General features: G+C 50.4%; 9 protein-coding genes across 9 annotated transcripts; 5 read left to right on the top strand and 4 right to left on the bottom strand.

Annotated features, from left to right (window-relative positions):
- Window positions 1-22: 22 nt before the first annotated feature.
- MRS44_016172 (uncharacterized protein) lies at window positions 23-2,017 on the top strand (the record flags this gene model as incomplete). Its single annotated transcript, XM_046282808.2, has 6 exons — window positions 23-180; window positions 233-500; window positions 557-697; window positions 745-1,059; window positions 1,114-1,223; window positions 1,300-2,017. The coding sequence occupies 6 exons, from the start codon at window positions 23-25 to the stop codon at window positions 2,015-2,017; spliced, it is 1,710 nt and encodes a 569-aa protein (XP_046125178.2).
- A 319-nt stretch (window positions 2,018-2,336) lies between these two features.
- MRS44_016171 (uncharacterized protein) lies at window positions 2,337-2,662 on the bottom strand (the record flags this gene model as incomplete). The annotated part of the gene is made up of 2 exons (XM_065617916.1): window positions 2,337-2,466; window positions 2,520-2,662. 2 exons carry the CDS (start codon window positions 2,660-2,662, stop codon window positions 2,337-2,339), a joined length of 273 nt encoding a protein of 90 aa, XP_065473988.1.
- Window positions 2,663-3,500: 838 nt separating this feature from the next.
- On the top strand, window positions 3,501-4,984 carry MRS44_016170 (uncharacterized protein; the record flags this gene model as incomplete). The annotated part of the gene is made up of 3 exons (XM_065617915.1): window positions 3,501-3,847; window positions 3,900-4,240; window positions 4,296-4,984. 3 exons carry the CDS (start codon window positions 3,501-3,503, stop codon window positions 4,982-4,984), a joined length of 1,377 nt encoding a protein of 458 aa, XP_065473987.1.
- Window positions 4,985-5,070: 86 nt separating this feature from the next.
- Window positions 5,071-6,794, bottom strand: MRS44_016169 (uncharacterized protein; the record flags this gene model as incomplete). Its single annotated transcript, XM_065617914.1, has 5 exons — window positions 5,071-5,393; window positions 5,445-5,920; window positions 5,970-6,017; window positions 6,072-6,482; window positions 6,592-6,794. 5 exons carry the CDS (start codon window positions 6,792-6,794, stop codon window positions 5,071-5,073), a joined length of 1,461 nt encoding a protein of 486 aa, XP_065473986.1.
- Window positions 6,795-7,520: 726 nt separating this feature from the next.
- On the top strand, window positions 7,521-9,176 carry MRS44_016168 (uncharacterized protein; the record flags this gene model as incomplete). The annotated part of the gene is made up of 5 exons (XM_046271722.2): window positions 7,521-7,631; window positions 7,689-7,797; window positions 7,856-7,935; window positions 7,985-8,232; window positions 8,288-9,176. The coding sequence occupies 5 exons, from the start codon at window positions 7,521-7,523 to the stop codon at window positions 9,174-9,176; spliced, it is 1,437 nt and encodes a 478-aa protein (XP_046125181.2).
- A 43-nt stretch (window positions 9,177-9,219) lies between these two features.
- MRS44_016167 (uncharacterized protein) lies at window positions 9,220-12,602 on the bottom strand (the record flags this gene model as incomplete). The annotated part of the gene is made up of 7 exons (XM_046273163.2): window positions 9,220-9,645; window positions 9,693-10,081; window positions 10,135-10,326; window positions 10,381-10,642; window positions 10,696-10,884; window positions 11,114-11,193; window positions 11,249-12,602. The coding sequence occupies 7 exons, from the start codon at window positions 12,600-12,602 to the stop codon at window positions 9,220-9,222; spliced, it is 2,892 nt and encodes a 963-aa protein (XP_046125182.2).
- Window positions 12,603-14,240: 1,638 nt separating this feature from the next.
- On the top strand, window positions 14,241-14,915 carry MRS44_016166 (uncharacterized protein; the record flags this gene model as incomplete). Its single annotated transcript, XM_065617913.1, has 1 exon — window positions 14,241-14,915. The coding sequence occupies one exon, from the start codon at window positions 14,241-14,243 to the stop codon at window positions 14,913-14,915; it is 675 nt and encodes a 224-aa protein (XP_065473985.1).
- Window positions 14,916-15,363: 448 nt separating this feature from the next.
- On the top strand, window positions 15,364-16,902 carry MRS44_016165 (uncharacterized protein; the record flags this gene model as incomplete). Its single annotated transcript, XM_046271713.2, has 1 exon — window positions 15,364-16,902. The coding sequence occupies one exon, from the start codon at window positions 15,364-15,366 to the stop codon at window positions 16,900-16,902; it is 1,539 nt and encodes a 512-aa protein (XP_046125185.2).
- A 513-nt stretch (window positions 16,903-17,415) lies between these two features.
- Window positions 17,416-21,997, bottom strand: MRS44_016164 (uncharacterized protein; the record flags this gene model as incomplete). Its single annotated transcript, XM_065617912.1, has 7 exons — window positions 17,416-17,544; window positions 17,603-17,843; window positions 17,903-18,565; window positions 18,620-20,721; window positions 20,782-21,753; window positions 21,807-21,927; window positions 21,978-21,997. The coding sequence occupies 7 exons, from the start codon at window positions 21,995-21,997 to the stop codon at window positions 17,416-17,418; spliced, it is 4,248 nt and encodes a 1,415-aa protein (XP_065473984.1).
- Window positions 21,998-22,343: the final 346 nt, after the last annotated feature.

Below are 22,343 nucleotides of genomic sequence, written 5' to 3'. Positions count from 1 at the left end.
TCTCTTGTCCCCAACATCGAAAATGGCCGCCGTCGAGATTGGTTACAACAAGTACTTTGTACCTGAGAAAGATCTCAAGTATGTGCCTCCATACCTTGGAAATACTCCCGAGACTACGGAAGAAGTCAAATGTCCAATTATCGGCCACTGGCCTAAATGGCTGGATGGCACACTGATCAGGTAAGTATTGCTAATAACAATGTTGGCATATATACTGACATTGTCCTCACAGAATGGGAAGTGGTCGTTTCACAGTCCCTCTCTCAGAGGACGGTTCCAAGCCCAATGCTGTGCTTCAGCACTTTTTCGACGGGCTTGCCATCTTGCACAAGTTCAGGATGAGCAATGGGCAAGTCTATTATAGCAGTCGTCACACTGCTGAAGGTGTTGTGCGAAAGGCAGCTCGGGATGGTTTCCTGACGACCACAATGTTTGGCCTCAACGCCAATACGCCTTTGATCGACGCCCAAGATCCGTGTTCTGCACTTCTGGGTGCGCAGGTGAGTATACCTGGAGCTTACTCAGGATTTGGAATAACTGTTACTGACCTTTATAGCAATCCTTGTATCTCCCCCAAGGACACCTTCTCCCGGACGAGGTCAACATCAATGTTGTTCCGAGGAGGGGAATGCATATTCCCGATCGCCAGAACCCTCATGACAGAGGAACACCAGCTCAGACCCCTGAGAAGCAGGAAGTAAGTGACTGCCTACAATACCAGTTGCATATATTAACCATGGATAGATCCTTGTTCATACCGACTTCAACATGCTGCAAGTATGCAATGCCAAGACACTGGAGCCCAAGAGAATGCTCACCTACGCTCAAATTGACCCTGAGCTTGCTGGCTACGGTGTTTGTGCCCACCCTTGCAAGGACCGCAAGAGAGGCATGACATTCAACTATATCATTGACCCAGTTACGAATGTTTTGTCGATCTTTGCCCTCGACTATCGATCCAATCCGGCTTCTTTGCTTTGGAAGACGCCTCTCCCCTGTGAACCTTGCTACATCCACTCTCTGGCTATGACTGACAAATTTGTCGCCTTTATTCGCAACGTAAGTAACCTACCTACATCAGCTATGAAGATGTTGATACTAATATTGCTATAGCCTATTCATATGGACGTTAGCGACGTGAAGAAGCCGGTGATGGAGATGCTTGAGTACGAGCCCGACTCTCCTACACAAATATTTGTCCTCGAGAAGATGAGCGGGAAACAGTACGTATCTTCTTTTCTTAATATTGGTCTCCCACACTGGCCTTCTCGTAGTTGTAGGCTAATAACAACACGGCAGCATTGCCACCTATCACTCTGCCGACGGTTTCATGTTCTTTCACTCCGTCAATGCGTATGACTTTGTGGATGAAAAGTCCGGAGACACAAACATCCACGTTGATGTTTGCAGCTACCCGGGAAACTATATCCCTTTCCGAGAGTACGGCTTGAGCAACGTTGTCGATCCTGCACGCCCTTATCAAGATGGCACTCTTGTTAGGTACGAGCTTGAGGCCGTCAACTTGGCAGACATTGAGAAGCCTGGCCGTGTCATTGTGGCAGCTGCCATTCCTGGTGTCGCATCCGAGTTGCCACGGATCTCAAAGAGAGTCTCCATGCAGCCAGGGTATCGCTATGTCTACTCCACAGCTGGGAATGGTGGCGCGGCTCCAGGAACCTCCGTCCCCATAGGTCGCCTTGGAAACGGCTTGAAGGTTGTCCAGGGTGCCTTTTTCGGCAGCCTGGCCAAGTTTGACTGGCAGACTGGAACCTACAAGCGTTGGCAGCCTCCTAATGGTGACAGTTGTCCATCTGAACCCATCTTCATTGAGAGGCCTGGCGCTACCGAGGAAGATGACGGGGTTGTTTTGACTATCGTGATCAACAAAGAAGGAACACACAGTATTCTAGTTGTTCTGGATGGTCACTCGTTTACTGAGATTGCTCGGGCTGATATGCCCCAGGTGTATAGTCTTGGTCCTCATGGGACATTCATTGAGGGTGCCTTTGGCGAGTGAGAGATTCATGTAGCGTGGATATCGGGGGCGAGGCAATCGATCAGAGGTCGCAGTAGCGCATGGGTTAAAATCTGTGCCACAATGGGTGATATTTTATTTCTTTGAGAAAATGACATTCTAAAACCTCCAGAAAATGAACATAACGATCTATACAGTACAAAAAGAATTGCTCGACTTCGAAAACAAGACTTATATGAGAAACGCGCCAACTCAGACAACTTACTCCAAGGGGAAACAAAGTGCGGGCTACACTCGTGGCCTTTGCTGAAGCTAATTTTCGGGAAGGGTTGCAGTTAAACAGTTAACCGCCAATCATATATCACACCCTCATTCCCCTTCTGTCAATGTGGAGGGTGGTGATGTGTTTCCCGGTTGGACCTTGGAACGCGACTGTGATGTGCTCCCGTGCATTTGGGTTGGTCCCTCCCTTGTGCCAGCTTTTCTTGCCACTATTAACTTGTTAGAAGAAGGCTTGACGGGAAGGTATCTGAAATGTACTCACTATTTGGCCGGAGTGCAGAGAACCGTTGCAGAGCCGAAGTTCCTCGTATCCTGTTGGGTATACGTGACCACGGCTTGTTCCGCTTCAGATGTTCTGGCCGCTTCGTTTGTGAAAGCGATGTAGTCGGTGCTATTGATGCCCATGGTGATATGAATTCTCCGTGTTATGAATCAAGTGTATTGTGATGATGATCTGTCTGAACATTACCTTTGACAAGATCCGTCTGGCATCTCTTATAATCCTCGTTCTGCACCCATTGGAGGTGTGAATACTTCTTTCATCTTCAAAGCATTTTTGTCCAAAGACCGCCCGACGTCTTGGGGTGGCTCCAAATCATTGGAATTAACACCTACATTAACTGTGTTCTTTGTTACCGTGGCGAATAGATTCTTCTGGAGACGTCAATCGGTAAGCTCAAAACGTTGGCATCAGTGGCTATTTTCGGGGCATATGGCTTCACGACAAAGCGACAACTGAAAGTGAAAGCAGCCAGCGCGTGGATTCTGATGACCGGGGCATGAAAACTGCAGTCCTAAAGTTTTTGGTCTACGCCAGCGCTCAGGTACAAAGAGAATCGCATGACGTTAGGATGCTTCTGTTAGAGTTGTTAGCTCCTTTGTTGGATTCCTACTTGCAGCCAAGCTTCAAGTAGGCTTGTCACAACAGGGCTATTCCCTGACTGGCTAGCTTACAGTCTCCATGTGGGCGGCTCAGTTACCACAAATAGTTGATTGGGCTCGTGCCCCTCTGAAGAAGAACAAAGGCTCTTTTGAGCATCTTTATGCGTGACTTAATTGGGTTCGTCATAGCCTCCAACCACAAGGGTGCCAAGATGATTGTGGCCGCCTGAGGTACTCATGCCTGAGGCAGGCCCGTCCACTCAACTGAATATATAAACAAAGAGCCCTTCATCTTCCCCTCCCAACACAAAAAGCCATCTACTGTCACAAGGTTTCTACAGACCAAGCAAAATTACCGAAGATGGGTAACTTCTTCGCGAAACTGCTACCATTCCCAACCCTGCCTACGGACCAGGCAGACCGGGTCCCCAATCAGCAACCCGACCAGGCCACTCAGCTTGACACCATCTCTGAAGATGTTGAAGAGCAGGGCACTCAGTCTGACATGGTCTTGGGAGGTGTTGAAGACCGGGCCGTTCAGCATGATACCGTCTCTAAAGGTATTGAAGAGGGAAAGGCCGCATACCGACTTGGCGGCTTCCATCCAGTGTATATCGGCGACATCTTTAACAACAGATACAAGGTCCTTAACAAGATTGGCTACGGCCAGTATTCCACAGTCTGGCTGGTTAAGGACCTCCAAGCAAGGTGAGTGAGCTTCTACTTTTCGCCCTTATTCTTAGCTAACACCTAGCTCCAGCGGCGACGGGCCAAGCGTTTTTCGGGCATTGAAGGTGCTGAGTTCTGTATGCTACGGCCAAGGATATGACACCTTTGAGAAGGAGATTCTCACCCATCTTCGAGACGGGGATCGCGACCAGTTGGGCTACAACTACGTTTGTCACCTTGTTGATGATTTTGAGCATCAGGGCCCAAATGGCACCCACACATGCCTTGTCTTTGAACTCATGGGCGAGACACTTCGCAGCTTTGGCGTCTGGTTCTCTGAGCACATGATCCCACCTTCAATCATGCACAGGTTCGCGATTCAGCTGGTGCTGGCGCTTGACTTTGCCCACGAACACGACGTTATCCATACAGGTATGTTCCTCAGTCTACTAAGCCTATCCTCTGTCTCAGACTGACCATCTAATAGACATCAAACCGGATAACATCTTTGTCAAGTTTCGTGATCACTCGCTGATCGAGTCTGGCTATCTGAAGGAAGTCCCCATTCCAGAGCAATACCAAGAGGAGATTCAATACTGCCCAATACCTTCGCAGCCTCTCCGTGGGTACTACTTCGATACCGAGAACACTCGTGTAGATCAGTTCGACATTGCACTGGGTGACTGGGGAGTCTCTAGCTGGACTACGAAGCATCTCTGTGAGACAATCCAACCAGTGGCCCTTCGGTCTCCTGAGGTCCTTATCGGGGCTCCCTGGAGTGCCTCTACTGATTGGTGGAACTTGGGCGCTGTCCTTATCGAGGTCTTTCGCGCTGTTCGAATGTTCGATGGCAGAGTTCCCCCGGACGGACACTACGAGCTCAAGGAGCACTTGACTGAGATTGTTGATCTCTTCGGACCCTTCCCTAAGGCACTTCTTGAGAAGGGAGATCAAGATGTTGTTCGTGACCTGTTTGACGAAGAGGGACGTGTCAAGGATGCAGAACCCTATGAAGGGCCTGGTCTGGAATCGGAGGAGTACCTGCCTGGTCTGAGCCTGGAGATGAAAGCAGACTTTTCCTCGTTTCTAGAGCTGATGATGAAGATCCGCCCTGAAGAGCGCCCTTCGGCAATGGATCTCTTGCGACATCCTTGGTTGAATGCAGTGCGGTCTTAGGTAGCTCAGATGAATATGTGGGGAAGAAGATTGTCTTTGCATAGAGCATAACTAGTAATGATAACCTTGTCTCGCTCCCGCTAGTCCTAACCCTGTGCCTTTTCTCTCCCGTCGTCTTGGGTCTCACTAAACTCCGCCTCAAGATCAGCCGTCACTGCTTGCCTGTTGGCATCCCGTCGACTAAGATATAGGATGGTGTATATGACAGCCAACTGCACAACAGTCGTTCCAAGACTACTCTTGAACCCAACAATCCACCTCGGTGCGCCTGTGGCTGGGAAGAGGCCGACTTGTGCGCCCGCCATGATGCCCTGACCAATTGCGTTCATGCTTGCTGTCACGACAGCTCTCTCTTCAGCGTCGTTTGCCATGATGACTGTTGCCCAGCCCATTGACATCGGGGACATTGCTGTTGATGGAATTAGAAGGTGTTGGCTGATGGACTTGGAATTGTACTTACGGGCCATAAAGCCTTGGAGCATAAAGGCGGCCAGTCGACCCTTCTCGCCGACGTCCCACACGTTCAATAGGATCATTCCAATTAGAACAGGAACGGTCGTGATGGTAGCTGGGATCCAGAAATTCCCCAGTCTGTCTGCAGCAACTCCGGCTGTGAGTGCGCTAACAATCATAATGGCTGCAGTAACTGTCGGCAAGGTGTTGACTTGGACGATAGAGTAACGGTCTGGGTTGGCTCTCAGATATAGAGAGAAGGGCTGACCACCTGGCAGAATGTTCAAGTCCAGGATGGTCCAGAGGATAACAAAGGCGTAAAAGTGCCAGCGACCCAGGACACGTCTGAAGATGGTTGTGGATAGTTGAAGTTGAGGAGGCGCAGTCAACCCTTCAATTCGCTTCTGTGCCAGGGCATGCTCAGCTCGAGAGAGCGCCAAGGGCTTCTTGCGAGAGGGAACGTCTGGGAAGACTATATAGCCACTAAGTAATGGGTCAGCCGCTGTGTTGGGGAGTGGAAAAAGGTACTCACATGAAGGCAATGCCAATCGTAATGATTCCATCAATGATAAATAGCCATCTGTGAAGAGGAAATATTAGTAAATCATAGCGTGTAATGTACTTCAAGCCTCACCTCCAGCCAGAGAGGCCATGGACTCCATTCAGGTTCTTGTAGGCAGCTGCCTGAAGATATCCAGCAAACATGGTACCACCCGGACTAGCAATGAAGAAAAGAGCAATTCTCCGAGCAACTTCATTGGGTTTATACCATGAGCCAATGATGTAGATGGTACCGGTGAAAGAGCAACATTCGAAAAGGCCAACAAAGAATCTCATGGCGTAGATGGCCTCCACATTCTTGACCCAGGCTAGTCCAAAAGTTGCCAACCCCCATCCAAGCTCAAGGGAGGGGAGGACAATGTTGGCTGGATATCTGGTCATGAGATAGCAAGCTGGAATCATGGCACCGCAATATGAGGCCCAGAAGGTGGCGGTGATGTAGTTGAGTTCATTTCCCCACAGGCCAATCTCCTCTCTCATGCCACTGACGAAGAAGGTTAGTATGAGCCTTGTAAGGCATATGAGTGACTTGCCTGACAAAAGCGTTGGTGAGGGATTGTTGGTCGAGATATTTGGTAAAGAAGGACAGGCACCCAAAGACAAGAATACTCAGATCAAGTTTCAAGACGACCAGTTTCTCAGAGCTAGGCATCTCACGAGAATACCATCCGACAAAAGTCATGAACCTGATCCAAAGATTCTCATGCTCGTCAGACAGATTCCCGAACTCATGCTGACTGGGGGTGTTAGCCGCAGGCTCAACCGTCTCAGACGGCGTGTCTTTGGCGAAAGCCATGGTTGACAGCTGACGCTCTCAAAAGACGATGTATGAAAATAAACTTGAAAATCTCACGGATAGATTTGAGATTCGGCGGTAAGCAGGAAATACTAATAGCTTATAATGTGTCCCCTGAGAACCACTATCGATCACGCAAACCATAGCCTGCATTGCGGAGAATTTCTTGGCAATCTCGGTCATGGCATGATAAGGATACAGTGATCCGACTTAGGAAGTATGAACCCTACCGAACCGCATCGTGCCCCAGCGGCCCATCTTCTGCGGAACCAGATGAGATCGCACGCGTTGTGGCGGAACAGCTCCGACACCGCTCTCACGCTTTGTAAGCTGTCTATCCCACATTATAGTCTCTTCGTAGAAACATCGCTTAAAATGGGTATCAAAATATTGGGAGCCGGGGCTATTGCACAAGAGTGGCGTCCTTTGCCTCATTCTTCGATCTCGTCCAACGATGCAGCGAAGGACTCCGCCGGCAATAAAAGACGGCAAGTGGAAATACGTCCCACACATGGCCTGAGGTGTCCTTTACTACTCGATGACTGATGGAAGTGGACCTTGTTGGTGGGATTGATCTTGGCGATTTCATGATCCCCATCCTGAATTACGCCATCTGATATCAACTGGACCAGAGGTGCAAGATATCCTTATCTATATCAGGCCAGGGAAAGCATGCCAAAGCTTTGCAAAGAGCTTAGCATTGACCAATGTTAATCACCTCGCAAAATGTCGTCTACAACTGAAGACCAGAAAAGGCCAACCGGAGAGGGAAGAACCATTCTTTTGAATGCGTTCGACTTTTTCGGGCCGGGGATGTTATCCCCAGGTCAATGGAAGGTAGCCGCGCACAACGTTCAAGGGTTTATCCGACCAGTGCTCTAATTTCAGAACTAGAATCCTGCCGATAAGGGTCTGCAAAAGTTTGACATTTCATTTTGGGTTGAATACGCCAAACTCCTGGAGAAGGGGGGCTTCTTTGCTCTCTTCTTGGCAGACACTCTTGGTAGCTACCCCGTGTCGTCCAGATACTTGTAAGGTCTTGAGATGCTTACCGTTTCTAGGCGGATACGATACCTACGGTGGAAGTATAGATGAGACAATCAGACGGGCAACTCAGTATCCTGCATTAGATCCCTCTATCGTAAGCCAGAATACGTTCTCCTCTTGAACTTGGTACTAATGTTTTGTAGCCAATTGCTGCAATGGCAGCTGTTACGAAAAGGTTGAACTTTGCCATCACAAGCTCAACGTCTCATGAGCCGCCCTTTCTTCTAGCAAGGCGGTTTTCAACTCTTGATCACATCACAAACGGCCGTTTTGGCTGGAATATTGTCACTGGATGGAAGAAGTCCGCCTTCCAAGCTATTGGCCTTGATGAGGCATTCGAACATGATTTGCGCTATGAGAGGTCTGATGAGTACCTCCGAGTACTCTACAAGTATAGAACCTTAATGACAACAAAGGGAATGAAACGTTGGCTGACCATCTCGCAGGCTTTGGGAAGGCTCCTGGGCCGACGACGCCGTTGTTGAGGATGCTGAAAATGATGTATACGCCAATCCAGACCGTGTACGTACCATCAAGCACGAAGGCAGATTCTTCAAGGTCACCAGTAAACACATTGTACCGCCATCGCCCCAGCGTACCCCATTTCTCTTCCAGGCGGGCACTTCTGGAGCCGGCGTCAACTTTGCCTCGACCCACGCCGAGGCAGCTTTTGTTGGAGGAACAACTCCTTCACAGACGGGCCCCAAGGTGGCTCAGCTTCGGACTGCATTGGCTGAAAAGGGAAGAGACCCTCGAGCTTTCAAAGTCTTCATCAGCTTCTGCCCTATACTCGGTAAAACGGACGAGGAAGCCCAGGCGAAGCTGGAGGAACACAAGAAATACGCAAGCGTCATTGGTGGACTCGTTCAGGTCAGTGGAGTCACGGGCATCGACCTCTCCAAAGTCCCTCTAGATCACGAGTTGAGTGCTGCCGATGCTGGTCAAGCCGTGATAAGAACTCATCTGGATTCCTTCGTCACCTCTGCCGACGGGGAAGCCTGGACAGCTAGGCGAGTGGCAGAGTTTGCATCCATCGGCGGCCTCGCTCCATTCGCAGTCGGTAGTCCTCAAACAGTTGCCGATGAGATGGAGCGTTGGATTAATGAGGCCGACGTGGATGGTTTCAACCTTGTTGCTGTGGTGACTCCGGGGAGCTTTGAGGATGTGGTCGAGCTGCTCGTACCAGAGCTGCGTAGACGGGGGCTGTATCCAGAACCAAGCACGGAGGAGTTGACTACAAGGGAACAGGTTCACGGAAAAGGGAAACGGTCTCTTGATGGCAGTCATGTCGGCAGCAAGTACAAGTATGATGTTTATCAAGAGGAGTCTACCTAGGGAGTAGTGCTTGGAGCATTGGAGACACCCACTGTGCCACAGTTTACACAGAATTAGAGTTGTCAACGCAAGACCAAGAACCGGATGCACCATCGGCCTTGAGGGCGCCAATAATTTCCAGGACGGAACCGTATGTACCGGCGATCATCAAGAAGGTGCCAGATACAATAACGAAAAGGCTCCAGCACACCATCAGGGTCCATCGCACCGAACGGCCTTCTTGCTTGCCCGTAGCCCAGTTATCATATAGCCACATGCAGCCCATGGGCTGGAAGCACTGCAGTGTACCCAACAGGGCTCCAATGAAACCGATGAGGGGACCAAACACGGGGATTCCGCTCGCGATACAGTAAGAGATGGTGGCGCAGCCAAAAATGCACCCAATCCAGGTGCCCCAATGAGTGACGGTGTTGGCAACAAGGTGCTGAGAGCCTCGTAGAAGCCGCACGAAAAAGTGCTTGCTCACTAGCTGTATCATGGTTAGTCAAAGGGTGTCAAGGCTCTGGAAGCACTCACATGAATAGCAAGGGTTGAGCTAGCAAACAACCCTGGGAGCGCGATGCCGTACGCAATCTTCTTTATGAGCCTACCTGCGGATCCAAGAGCAGGGGATGCTACATAAGACCCGCAATAGTAGTACACGACAATTCCAATTGTGACATATGTGATGGTCACAACGATTTGGCATAGGACTAACGCCTTTGTATAATGTCGAGGGTCGCGCATTTCGGACACGATCGGAAAGAAGAAGGGCGTGCCGGCGTAGGATAAAACGAACATGGAAATCGCCGAGGCGGCTGCTGTAAAGCTGGGGTTACCAACTAGCTTGTAGTCCGAAGACCATGGGCCTGGAGGAGCAGCATCGGGGTGATCTTGGACGCCAACACCAATGGTCACCATAAAGACTACTACTGGTAAGAACTAGTATGTAATAAGGGTGTTGTAAGCAGGCACTTACTGGAAACGAGAAGTGAAATCAAACCGACCCATGCAATCCAGCTCAGACGATCAAGAGTCCTAATGCTTGCAAGGCCCATGACTCCGACGGCAGCAACTGCGACGAAGACGGCTGTACAAGTTCCGTGGGTTGAAATGGCATTGAAACCAATCGAGATGCCAAGCATACCGGAACCAGCTGCAAAGATCAAGTCTGTAAGAGTAAGGATCAGTACTCGCCAAGGAAGATGCCACCTTGGTCACCCACAGAGACTGAATCCGGCTGACAGAATCTCTCGTCCGACAACGCCAAACATGATCCTACTCGCATCATCGATTCCGTAAACCTCGGGGTGTTTAAGCTTGAAGACACCAACCATGTGGTTCGACCAGGTGGTGACAATGGCAATTGCAAGTAAGCATAACACACCAGGGATGAGACCGAGGACGTTGAAGGCGGACGGGATTGATAGGACACCGAGACCGATCTGGGTCTTCATCATCAAGACCGAGGTTCCGATCCATCCAACCTGGGTGAAGCGTGTCAATCCTTGGATGAGAGAGTTGAAGAAATTGTGCATACATTACGATAGTTGGGCCCGTCCTCGGTAATCGTACCAAACACGGCATCGTGAGCAACAGTGTTGGCTGGCGATATCTTGACAAGGGAATCCACCTTGTTCAGGCCCTCTAAATCATTCTTTGCCAGCTTATCACTGGTCGTGATTTCGTTCGGGTTCGACATTTGAAGAAGAGAGGTGTTGCTCTGGGCCTGACACAGCGATAGCAAAGCCAAGACGGGTATCGATACATCTTTATATTGCGCATTCCCTAGAGTTTGTGCCGACAGGTAATTCTCCGTGCCCTCTTTTGCCTTCAATTTTCCGCGTGTGAGCGTTTATCTATCTCTAGATGCCGATCTAGGCCTATCAGACGGTTGTAAAATTCCGGCGAGCCCAGACCTCCGACTTCCCCGCAATCTTGGCCTACCCCACACTCACGTCGATCATCATTGCGGGAATTCCGTTCATGCTCCTCTGTGGTGGCCTCTTCTTGATAGTATTTGGGTCCATGTGCATTTCTATTGAAGCGCTCAGCTAAGTGATGGAGCTATCATTTTCGAATCTTGATGTTACCCAAGCTCTCCCTTATCAAAACAGTAGTGTTGAAAGCCTTGGATAAGGTTTGAATGTCCTTCAAGATACGCTGAGCTTGAGCTTTGGGTGCAGCTTTTGGCATTGCACGGTCCGGTAAAGACGTATCATTTGTCAACTGGTTATGGACGAGCGGGTGAAGGATAATCTCCGAAGGTAGATTGTTCTCAAACTTGACCTCGGAAATGATTCCGTCGTCCCACTCGACGGGAAGACGGTAGCCTCGGAAGTTCAACCCGAGGCTATATGTCAGAGATCCTAGCCCGTAAAAGATGGGTCGAGATTTATACAACTCGATGCCACGCAGGGTATGAGGACCATGAACTAGCACCACGTCAGCACCGGCGTTGATGGCGGCATGGCTAATGTTCTGCGTGTACGTAGCCGGTACCCGCGACGCGGGCTGGAGTGGGATATAGGATTCATCAGCACCTGATGCGGCTTCGTGGGCGTGCAGTGAGAAGATAGTGATATCAGAGTGATCCTTGGCAGTCCGGATGGACTGCACGATGCCGGCATAGTCGTCAGGGTTGATATCCCAGGTAAGGGAGGGTTCAGCTTCCGTACCCAACCTCCAGTGAGACCAAGAAATGGGTGATTGTCCAGTATACAAGGTTATATCGGTTTCATAGCCCGTCAAGGGTTGTCCTTGTGCTAGAGCAATATCTCGAATAATGTCGAATTGGATATTGTTCAGCACCGTCACCGGAGTTGCACGTAGGGCGCTGACGCCAGGGCGTGGCCGCAACTTTTTGTCAGGATCACCGGGCCCGGCAACCGACTGAGGCGTATGTGTGCCGGCAACGGCAACAAGTGATACGCGTCTTCCGCCCTTTTCGAGGTAAACAGGTCTTCGAGCATCGGCAAGCGAGAGCCCAGATCCGGCGAATAAGATGCCGGCCTTTGCGAGGTTCTTGTGAGTTGCAACCATGCCTGCTTCTCCAAAGTCCCAGGCATGATTGTTAGCAAGAGAGGCCAAGTTGAACCCATAAGAAGCAAGGGCAACCGTTTCGTTGGGTGGATAGTAGGGACCGCCTCCAATGCCCCCATAGTTGTTGTCTCCTCCGTTCTCAGAAGCAGGATAACCAGTAAAGGAGTTGTCGTCAAAGATTTGGCCCTCCATGTTGAAGAAGCTCACATCGGCAGCCTTGGTAATCTTCCATACATCTCGCGTGCGAGAGTCAGTTGTGGGAACCACATCTCCGATTAGATCCCCAGACGCTGCCAAGGTCCACGAGCTGGGGCTTTTTGCGGGACTGGCATGACATATTGGTTGAAGAAGGGCTGTTCCAGTGATAACAAAGACTAATTGACGAGGGACCTTGAGGAGAAACATGACTAACTCCTACAGTGCTTCGTGGAGAGCCCCGAACAGAGAGGATGTTGAAAGATAATGTGCATAAAATGTGGAAGAGTACAAAGGACTGATCTTGTACTTATTGGTACGATGCGCTTAAGGATGAGTGACTGGATATCTAATCGGCTATACTGGTACTTTTGATAAGGTCAGCCAAATGCTTCTGATCTACCTATGTAGCGGACTTTGCTTTGAGGAGAGCGTCTATCATTGTACCTAACCTAGAGAATATCCATGCTCCTTCGCATCCCTTAGCCTTCCCCAGACAGGGTTGCGGAACGCGGTCTGTATCTCCATAAAGAGGATAGTATAGGTGGAACCGTAGACCCCATCAAGGATAGGGATATAAACGCCCCTGGACAAAGGACCCGCGACTCTCGGGGGGCACCGAACTAACGGAGAAGCTTCCTATTTGAGTATCTGAGAGCGAGGTCCAAGTTGCCCAATTCCTCTCCCTCAACCGCAACTCTCCAGTTTAACCTACCACGGTAATCGACATGCCTCATGGGGAACCCAAAACCGTGCATCACTCGTTCTCGATCCGGCTGCGTAACCTGTCGCAGGCGGCATATCAAGGTGCGTATCGACTGATGCGCTATGCTATTACTGACTAGGATGTAGTGCAATGAGGCGAAGCCACATTGCCAAACGTGCAGGCGGCTTGGGATACCTTGTGAAGGGTATCCAAGCGCCTTTGTCTTCCGCGATGACACGAGTACAGTGCAGCGGAGAGTCCAACGCCTGAGGAAGCGGAAAAGACGCGTAGCGGCCTGTGCTAGAGAACCATCACCCGAGCATCAAGAGAAATCCCTACGCCCTGACATTGACAATGCCCAATCTCTGGCGGAGTCAAACACCTACTCCTCAGCCCTTGCATCTTCACCCAAAACTCGCCCACCGTCGTGCAGATCCGGAGATACCGTTGGAGACACTTGGCCTAGCCAGGATTTCCCCGCCAACCTCCCCCCTGTTTTTCGAGAGATTTGGGAGGGCGTCGGCTACTCGCACCCGGCACTCAAGCTTGCTCTCCTCGCCTTTGCGGCTGTGAACAATGCCAATCATCCTAGAGAGCTTAACTATCCCAAAGATGCAGTCTAGCTTTACAGCTGCGCCTTGAAAGCCATGGCCGAGTGTATGCCTAACCACCTGTCCAATGTCAGTGTCACGAATGGTGCTGTTCTGCTCACCATCCTTACATTATTATCTATGCTTGAGATGAGCTTTGGGTCGTTTCTAGGCGGGATCACTCACTGCAAGCAAGCTCATAGCATGATGGAAACCTGTATCCAGCAACTTGGTTCTTTGGAAATCGGCTGTCGCATGATACGTGCCTGGGTCCCGATCAAGTGCTGGTACTCTCTGCAGTGCGCTCCGTGGGAGGATATGTCTCATCCGCTCCCAATGAGAGTCAGGAATGCCCTGTGGGATATACTGAGTTCCTCTGCAGACTCATCGGCAAAATTGCTTGCCCTTTTTTGCACTGCACGCAAGCTCAGCATGCAACTGATATTTTGTCGTTTGGTCGGCACAGACGTGTCGTCAAAGACTTATTGCAGCTGGTCGCGTCAGCTTCAGTTGATAGGGAATCAGGCGCCCAAGCAAGAAGCGTTTGCAGCAATGTCTGAACAGGACGCAATTGTTGGTCTCGCTATCGTTCGGGCCAGACTGGATCAATGGCATGACCATCAAGAAGTTTCAGACATGCCAACCGTAAAGGCTAAATCGGCGCCCCAACAGCCGCAGGTATCGCTACCTCGTTCCATACAGTCCGGACCTCTGGTTTTCCAATCTCCCCGATCTGCAAGCAACTATCTTCGTTATTTGGCAGCTCAGGCTCTGGCTTCCACTGAGAGGCTTGAACACATCCTCTCGTGTAAGCCTGGGCACAAAGTTCAGCCTGACCGTTGGACATGCCTTGCATTACAGACAATGGCAGGGCTATCTGAATCTTTACAAGAAGATGGCATCGCTGTCGGACTGGCTTGGATAGTCCTCAACGTCATCTTGCTCTGTGGCCCCGATCCTGAAACCCTTGACTGCCTGGAAAATTCGCTGCCAAGTCTTGGACTGCTGGCGGATTCCCGGTGTGCTTTGTGTCCATTTTGGATAATCAGAGATATTATTTGCAAGGTTAGGGAGCAGTCCTCTCGTGGAAGGCTCGTCCTCCATGTTGAATCAGGCATACAGGCTAGTGAGGAGCTCTCCATGTCTCGGTCAAACCCTGACGAGATCCAGATCATGCTCCTGGGCTACGACGTCACGGAACAAGCCATGTTCCATACGCTTGGATAATCTTGCATCAATACCACGCTATATTCAGCGCCGGCCATCAACATTATGTGATGTTTCAGGGTCACAGCCTTGATTTCGGCCCGTTTGGTCCAGTCTTGGCGTTCCCACTTGCCGTAAAAGGTAATCGACTGCGCGCAAAGACAACCAGTATTCGGCAAGTCGAGGTCTGCCAATCATGCATCTTCCTTTTGCATGGCTATGATTGTGGACTACGTATCTGCCTGGGTCTAAGAGCGAGTCTTACAGCCGTCGTTGCAGATCGTATTCGTCAGGGCTGTGTGTTGAACCACGGCTCAATGTCCTCAATGTATCCGGGACGAGGTAGACCGACTCCCAGCTCTTGATCACCTATATCTGAAGAATAGAAAAGGTCGAACAGACCCGTTATAATTCTGCTGGGGCTTCCCATTACCATTCTACTCTTCATCTTTGACCCTGACTGCCCCCGATGTTGTGGAGGACTGCAGTGCTCGCCTCTTTCCAGGCCATCTTGGTCGTCCTTGCAGATGCCAAGGTGCCCTCGCCAGCCAAGTCGTTGCTCCCCTCAATCAACGTCACCTTGACGCCTTTCCTCAACACCAAAAACGCAACTATCCGAGGGAAAGTCGTCTTGGATAGCCATGTCGCGAAAAACGAAACGCTTGTCGCTTTACCTTTGACCATGGCTGGACAGCCGTCAGCGCAGTACACGAAGAAATCCCTCAAGGCATTCGACTCTCATGGTCCCCTGGAGCTTAGCCAGGTGGATGGTAGCGCAATTGACGGTACGCCAAGCAGGTTCTGGGTAGCCGAGAGAGGCACCAAGGGCCCGATCGTTGTCGAATTTGAAGCGAAACCCCGTCAAGTTCAGGAGAACACCAAGATGGGGCCGCTTTTTGACATTCGCCAAAACGGACAGGGCCTTCTTGGGTCCGCATGGGCTCTTGTACCTCTGCCACCCAATGACACTGCCGAGTACCATTTCTCCCTCAAATGGAACCTTCAACACTCGCCCCCTGGGTCCAAAGGGGTATGGACTTGGGGAGAAAGTCCGGAAACTGTTAGAGTCAATGGCACGACTTCAACCTTTCTTTACACTTTCTGGATGGTCGGCCCTGTTTCTTCCTATCCGGGTACTTCGTCATCAAGCGCCGTGAAGCCACTGAGCCCCAACTTTGGAATGTATTGGCTCCAAGATCCGCCATTCGATGTCGAAACGACGGCCTCATTTATCGATAGATTCTTCAATTACTCGTCTGAATTCTGGAAAGACCCTGGAACTCAACCATATCGTGTCTTTATTCGACACAATGACAACGTCGGCAGCGGAGGCACTGCGCTGACAAGATCTTTCACCTTTGGCTGGTTCAACGAGAGCAGTACTACCGAAGAGGGACTCAAATTTCTTCTCGCGCATGAAATCACCCACAACTGGCCTTCCATCAGTACTGGAAACGACTCTGCTATTTCTCGATATGCTGAAGGGACTGCGGAGTACTACTCGCAGCGACTGCTTTGGAGAAACGGCCAAATCTCGGCTGAGGTCTACCTGCAAGAGATGAACAAGAGGATCAAGACCTATTACATTAACCCTTACGTCAACATCTCCGACAAAGAAGCCTACGATCAGTCTTGGATTATCCCTCAAGCCCAGACAATTCCGTATGGACGTGGCCTCATCTACCTGACCAACGTGGATGGAGAAATGCGAGCCACCTCAAACGGCACCGAAAGCCTGGATACCATCACATTGAGCTTAATCGAGACATGCCGCAGCATCCCATCCCGATGCTCTGAAGCTGAGCTCCGATCGTTACTCAACGAGTATCTCAGCCAGGCTGCCGTGGCTGAGTATGAAGTTGTTGGAACAGGGAAACCCCTGATTAAGCCGAGTGCCAACAGCCTCGGGCCATGCTTTGAGGTGGTTCAGACCAGTACCCAGCCAGTTGTATACCAGTGGAAGTTGAAGGAAGGAAAGGATGGTTCTGATAGGAGTTGCTTGATCTAGGCTTCTGGCGTTTGAAGTAGATGGTATGCTCGAAATCCATGCAGTTGCTCTCGAGACCGAAACTTTTGCTCAAGCCTGTGAGGGTTTCCGCTCTGCATCATGACTTGTGAACATATTGGTATATCTTTATTTCATCCTTGCATATTGGATATTCCAACTTGAACTATATATCAATGCAACTACACATATAGGTACTACGAGATGTCTTTCCATTTCTGCATGACTCGGAAGAACTTTCAGAATCAAGATGAAAAATCATCTCTAGAAAGCTTATTTAAAAGAATTCTCTTGCCTTGTATCATTCTAGGTATGTTAATATGGCTAGAGGAGATACTATTTACAACGTTAAAGAGATACCATCAAGTATGTCCTAGGGATGGTTAACCAACTACCCTAACGTGGCACGCTAAATAGCCAAGCCAGTATATCACGTACGCATTCTTCTCCAACACACAGCAGAAGAAAACACAAAGGATAGGCCTAAAGCCGCTATGTAATACGGACAACCCATGTTTACGTCTTCGTCTTTGCGTCAGCAACCAATTTTGAAAGGATCGAGGTCTTGTCCTTCAGCAACTCCCCGGGGGCTGCATAATCTGCCACCCGACCATCATGCATTACCAGAACCTTGTCATGTTCGAGCTATGGAGAATGTGTGTCAGTGACGCATAGCGAACAACTAACTAAAAGAAAAACTCACAGCCGAGTGAATATTATGGGTGATGGTAATAACTGTGTGATTGCGGAATCTGTGCTTGATCACGTTGTGTATGATGGCACTTGTTGAGGCGTCCATGGCCGCAGTAGCTTGAAGAGGTGTCAGCCAAAGCACGTCAAAGACCACAGGTAACCCACCTTCGTCTAGGATCACAATTTTGTTCTTGGCTAGAATAGCCCGGGCGAGTGCGAGTATTTGAACCTGCCCACCAGACAAATTTCTCCTACATAGATATACTTAGCAAAGTGACATGTGGTTCTGGATGCCATGAGCTCGACATACCCCAAGTCAGAAACGTAATAGTCTAGCGGATCTTGATGAGGCTTGATGTTGAAGATCTGACGCATATTGCAAACATCAAGAGCCTCGCGGAGCTGTTCTTCAGTTCGTGCTCCTTCTGGGTCGAGGTTGAACCGGACGGTTCCTTCAAAGGTTGTAGGTTCTTGAGGAAGAAGGGTTATACGTCTGCGCAAATCCGTCAAGTTGACACGCTCAATTTCAACTCCGTCGATGGTGATACTACCGCCTTTGCTCGGGTCATGCTCTAGGGCGCGAAGTAGAGCCAGAACGAGAGACGACTTGCCTGCGCCGGTACGGCCCACGACAGCAACATGCTCACCTCCCTTGATAGTAAAGGTCAAGCCATGCAGACACGACCTATCACCAGCCTTGTAGGATGCCTCGTAACTCTTGAAAGTGATGGATGGGTTTTGAGGCCAGCTTGGCAACGGGACCGTCTCGTCGTCATGCTGATTCTCGGGCGCTTTGGCAGCATAGGACCATATCCGCTCAACAGACGTCATGTCTGCTTCAAGAGTGGCACGCATCTGAACAAAAGTGTTGAACTGAGATGTAATCTGAATCAGATAATTCATGACAAAACCCAGGGTACTGGCAGGTGTGCGAAGCCACAGAAGCAGAACAGCAGACAACAGTTGAACAATGCTGTAAAGTGTTAGCTTTGTGCTTGTAGGATAGAAGATTAGATTATAGACGCACCTGGAGAGTAGTTGGAGACGAAGTATGAGCCAAGAATCCAGCGATACAAAGGGGACCCATACACGGATATGATTGTCTATGACATCCCTGGCCTGCTCCTTGAAAGAGGCAGTCTGATCGAATGTCTTGATGACAGACGCTCCAACGCGAATCTCATTGGCAATATTGAGAATAGGGCCTCGAGCTAGAGTTTCAAGGCGCCTGAGTTGCCTGCAAGCGTGTTGATAGTATGACTGAACCGCGAAATACACACCGCCGATGGGGACAAGATATAGTATGCTCAGTGGCGTTGCTGCCACAATGACGAGGATCGATGCCGATGCTGTAACGCAGAGAGCCACCAGGCTGATGAAGCCAGCACTCACCGAGCTGTCGACCTTGTTGATATCATTCGTGAAGCGATTGAGAATCTGTCCAAGGTTGACCATGTCGAAGAAGGCAAACTTGGCCTCCAGAATCCCTTGCGTAAGCTCGGCGTGGATGGATCTAGATGCTGGGATGACGCAGATGTAGTAGGCGACGAGAACGAAGATGGCTGAGAGGACACCGCCGAGAAGAGCGCAGGCTGAGTAATAAGCAAGCTTGAATGAGTGTTCCTGACGCTCGAATTCATCGCTTGACAGCTTCAGGAAGAAGACGGCCAAGATGTCCAACAGCTTGGAAGCGCCAGCCGTCACAAGAACGACTATCCAACCACCATGCTTGGCAAGCTTGAGGAATCTCAGGTACGCATCAAATCGTACTGGAGCACTACCAACGTCGGTCGGTTGACTTGTCTTGGGAGCCGGTGGCAAAAGGGGTGCGCTTTCCATGTCGCTGTCGGGCTCTGGGACTGTTACCGATACAGACACATTTGACTTGATGGCTCCATAGCCGAACAACGGTTTCGAAGTCTTGTCGACGTTCTCAAGCCCGCCCAACGTGCTGCTTGGGTCAAGCTCCGTAGCATGATGGTTAACTCGCTGGGGTCGCTCGGCTGGTGACAACGCTCCGTCTTTAATAACATAGAGTGCATCAGAATAGGACATCAAAGCTTCGGACGACGTTGTGACGATTCGAAGCGAGTCTTTGAGAATGCCCTGGGGTCCCAAAACACGCCTGATAAGGTGAGCCCGAACCTTGGCATCCACAGCTGCGAGGGGGTCATCAAGGACCACAACCTCGCGCCGGGCGTAAACTGCCCTTGCCAGGGCAATCCGACTCTTCTGTCCACCGGATAGAGCAACGCCGGTTCCTCCCAGCATTGTGGCATCGCCCTCGGGCAACCTGGCCAAGTCCGATCGGAGTGAGACGGCATCGAGAACCTGGTAATAAAAAGGCCCGTCAAAGGGCAGACCAAAGAGAATGTTGTCGCGGACTGTGCCGCAGATTAAGAATGGAACCTGTGGTGCGTACGCGATTCTCCCATGGACCCAGACATGACCGACATGAGGACTGATTTCTCCGATGATGGAACGAATCAAAGTCGTCTTGCCACATCCGACAGGTCCCGATATGCCGACGAGAGAGTTGGAAGTTGCCTGCATTGTGCAGTTTTGGAGAATAACATTGGACGAGTCTCGGAACGCTGGGAACCCAATGTCACACTTTTGCATTCCAAGCTGGACTGGTCTTTCATCCAGGATCCCACTTCGGTTCAGAGCAACAGCCTCGTCGTCAGAGGCAAGTAAGAACTCCTTGATGCGACCAAACGAGATTTGGCCACCCTGGTAGAGCATCACCAACCGAGGAAGCAAAGATGTTGATCGTGTAATGTTGAAGCAGAAGGCGAGGGCTGGAAAAACCACGCTGCTGGGCAAGCGATGCCCAAGAAGGATGGCGGTACCGAATGTGATGGATATCAATGCTGGTGGCATGACGTAGACGAGAAAAACCATGCAAGCGTTGAGGAAAGCTATTCCTTTGTACTTTTCGAGCTCCTGGGATCGTTGTTTATCGATCCTGCGCTGAAACAAGGCCTGCATAGCACCGAGCTTGACTTGTTTAACTTGTTTGATGACTTGAGTAACTAGGGCGATTCTCGAGTCCTTGGCCTGCATCACGAGGACCATTTGTCGAGAAATATGCTTGGTGGTGTAAGCGATCAATGGTAAAGCCACAACCTTGAAAACAGTAAGCGTTCAGCTTCGGTCTTGACATAGAAGAGGTGGAGAAAGCCTTACCGGAGACAGAAAACCAGCGAGGACGCTTTGCCAGCCGAGGAGGAGAACCAGGGCGGCAATGCTGATGGTGGCCTGCAGAGGGACCATCCAGAGGAAATGATATTGCTCGATCAGCTCAAAGATCTTGGCTGAGTCAACCTCAATCAGGACTGTGGGATCAGCAGCCGATTCTTCGTCCTTCACGATAGACATGCATCCATCACAAAGCAGTGCAGTCAACGCAGACCTGACCTGCACTCCAACCTTGCGAAGAAGCAATGTCATGTGAGCGTCAGTAGCACTCGCCATGATGCTTGCTGCGAACAGTCCACAGGCAGAGTATATGCCGCCTTTTTCGAGCAAGGATTGGAGAAAGAATGGCTGTGCTAAGGCTGTTGCCACGCTGACGAGAGCAAGGAGGCAGCTCGCCATCATCTCAACCCTAAAGTTGCGCCAAAGCATCCGACCAAGTCCAGCCGACAAACTTTGACGTACGGCGTGCGGTTGAAGGCCAGGCCGCTCCAGTGAGTGCCGGACTGACATATGGCGGTCAAGTGGCCAGGTGTCGTCGCTGGACAGAGTTCCTTTCGCCGCTAGCTTCATCAAGGGGTCAAGCCAGGACAGGGCGATTCTGTGAAGCCAAGGGGCGCTCGAGAGGGGATGATCGGCGAGACTTGAGGCATCGGGGGTCCAAGGGCTGCTGAACGTAGTGATCAAGACGAATAGGTACAATGTCGGAAAAGAAACCCCGAGCCAGTCCAAGTTGGGAGCCGAAATCAGAGTAACGGCCCAGATAACACATGATGACAATTCGAAGATGGCCTGCAGCAAAGACGGTTCGTTCAAGAGAATAACCAGGATAGAAGCAGTCGATGCGATTATTACGCCAATGGTTGAAGGTAGGCAAGTGGTTGTGGTTGGTGAGCCTCTCTCCCCCTGTGCCCACCTTAAGCTGGCCAGAATGCCAACCAGAATAAGGGCCACGTTGGTTACCTAAAGAGGCAGTTAGCATGTAGAACGACTCTATAAATGCTAGCCTAGCTTACGCATCCTATTGTTTTGGTTGTAGTCCATGCAAAATTCCGCTCTTTCCGGCCGTGTCTCGAAGAGCAGAGGCGATGCACTACCGTCACCACATGAACTAGAACACAGACTAGGAAAGAAACCCTATGGATATTGTGAGCTCAAAGTTTCGTATCTGTGCATTGAATACCCACTGCAGGAGATTATCAATCATTATGACGAACGTCAATGGGCAAGGAGAGCAGCACTACGGGTAGGCAAAAAGACTCTCAAAGGATATGTTGAATCCAGCGCGAGAGGGCTGCTTGAACGAGAGGTTGCGGTAGGAACAGATGTTATCACGTGAAGAGCACAATTTGAGCAAACAGGACTCCTAGGACCTTGTCACTAGGTACCCGGTGGCAATATCATTGAATGCGGGTAATATCAGTTACCATGCAAGGGTTGAACGGCCGAGGATTGCCAAAAACGGTCAACAAGAGCGCGAGACAAGCGGTTAATCGGCCTACCTAGACAATAAGGCGAGCTAGTCGCACCCGTCACAGGGAGTGATACGCAAA

This window comes from Fusarium solani, assembly GCF_023522795.1.
Source record: "Fusarium solani strain SB1 chromosome Unknown bctg00000012, whole genome shotgun sequence".
Lineage (NCBI taxonomy): Eukaryota > Fungi > Ascomycota > Sordariomycetes > Hypocreales > Nectriaceae > Fusarium > Fusarium solani.
This window is presented reverse-complemented; position numbering and strand designations above follow the sequence as displayed.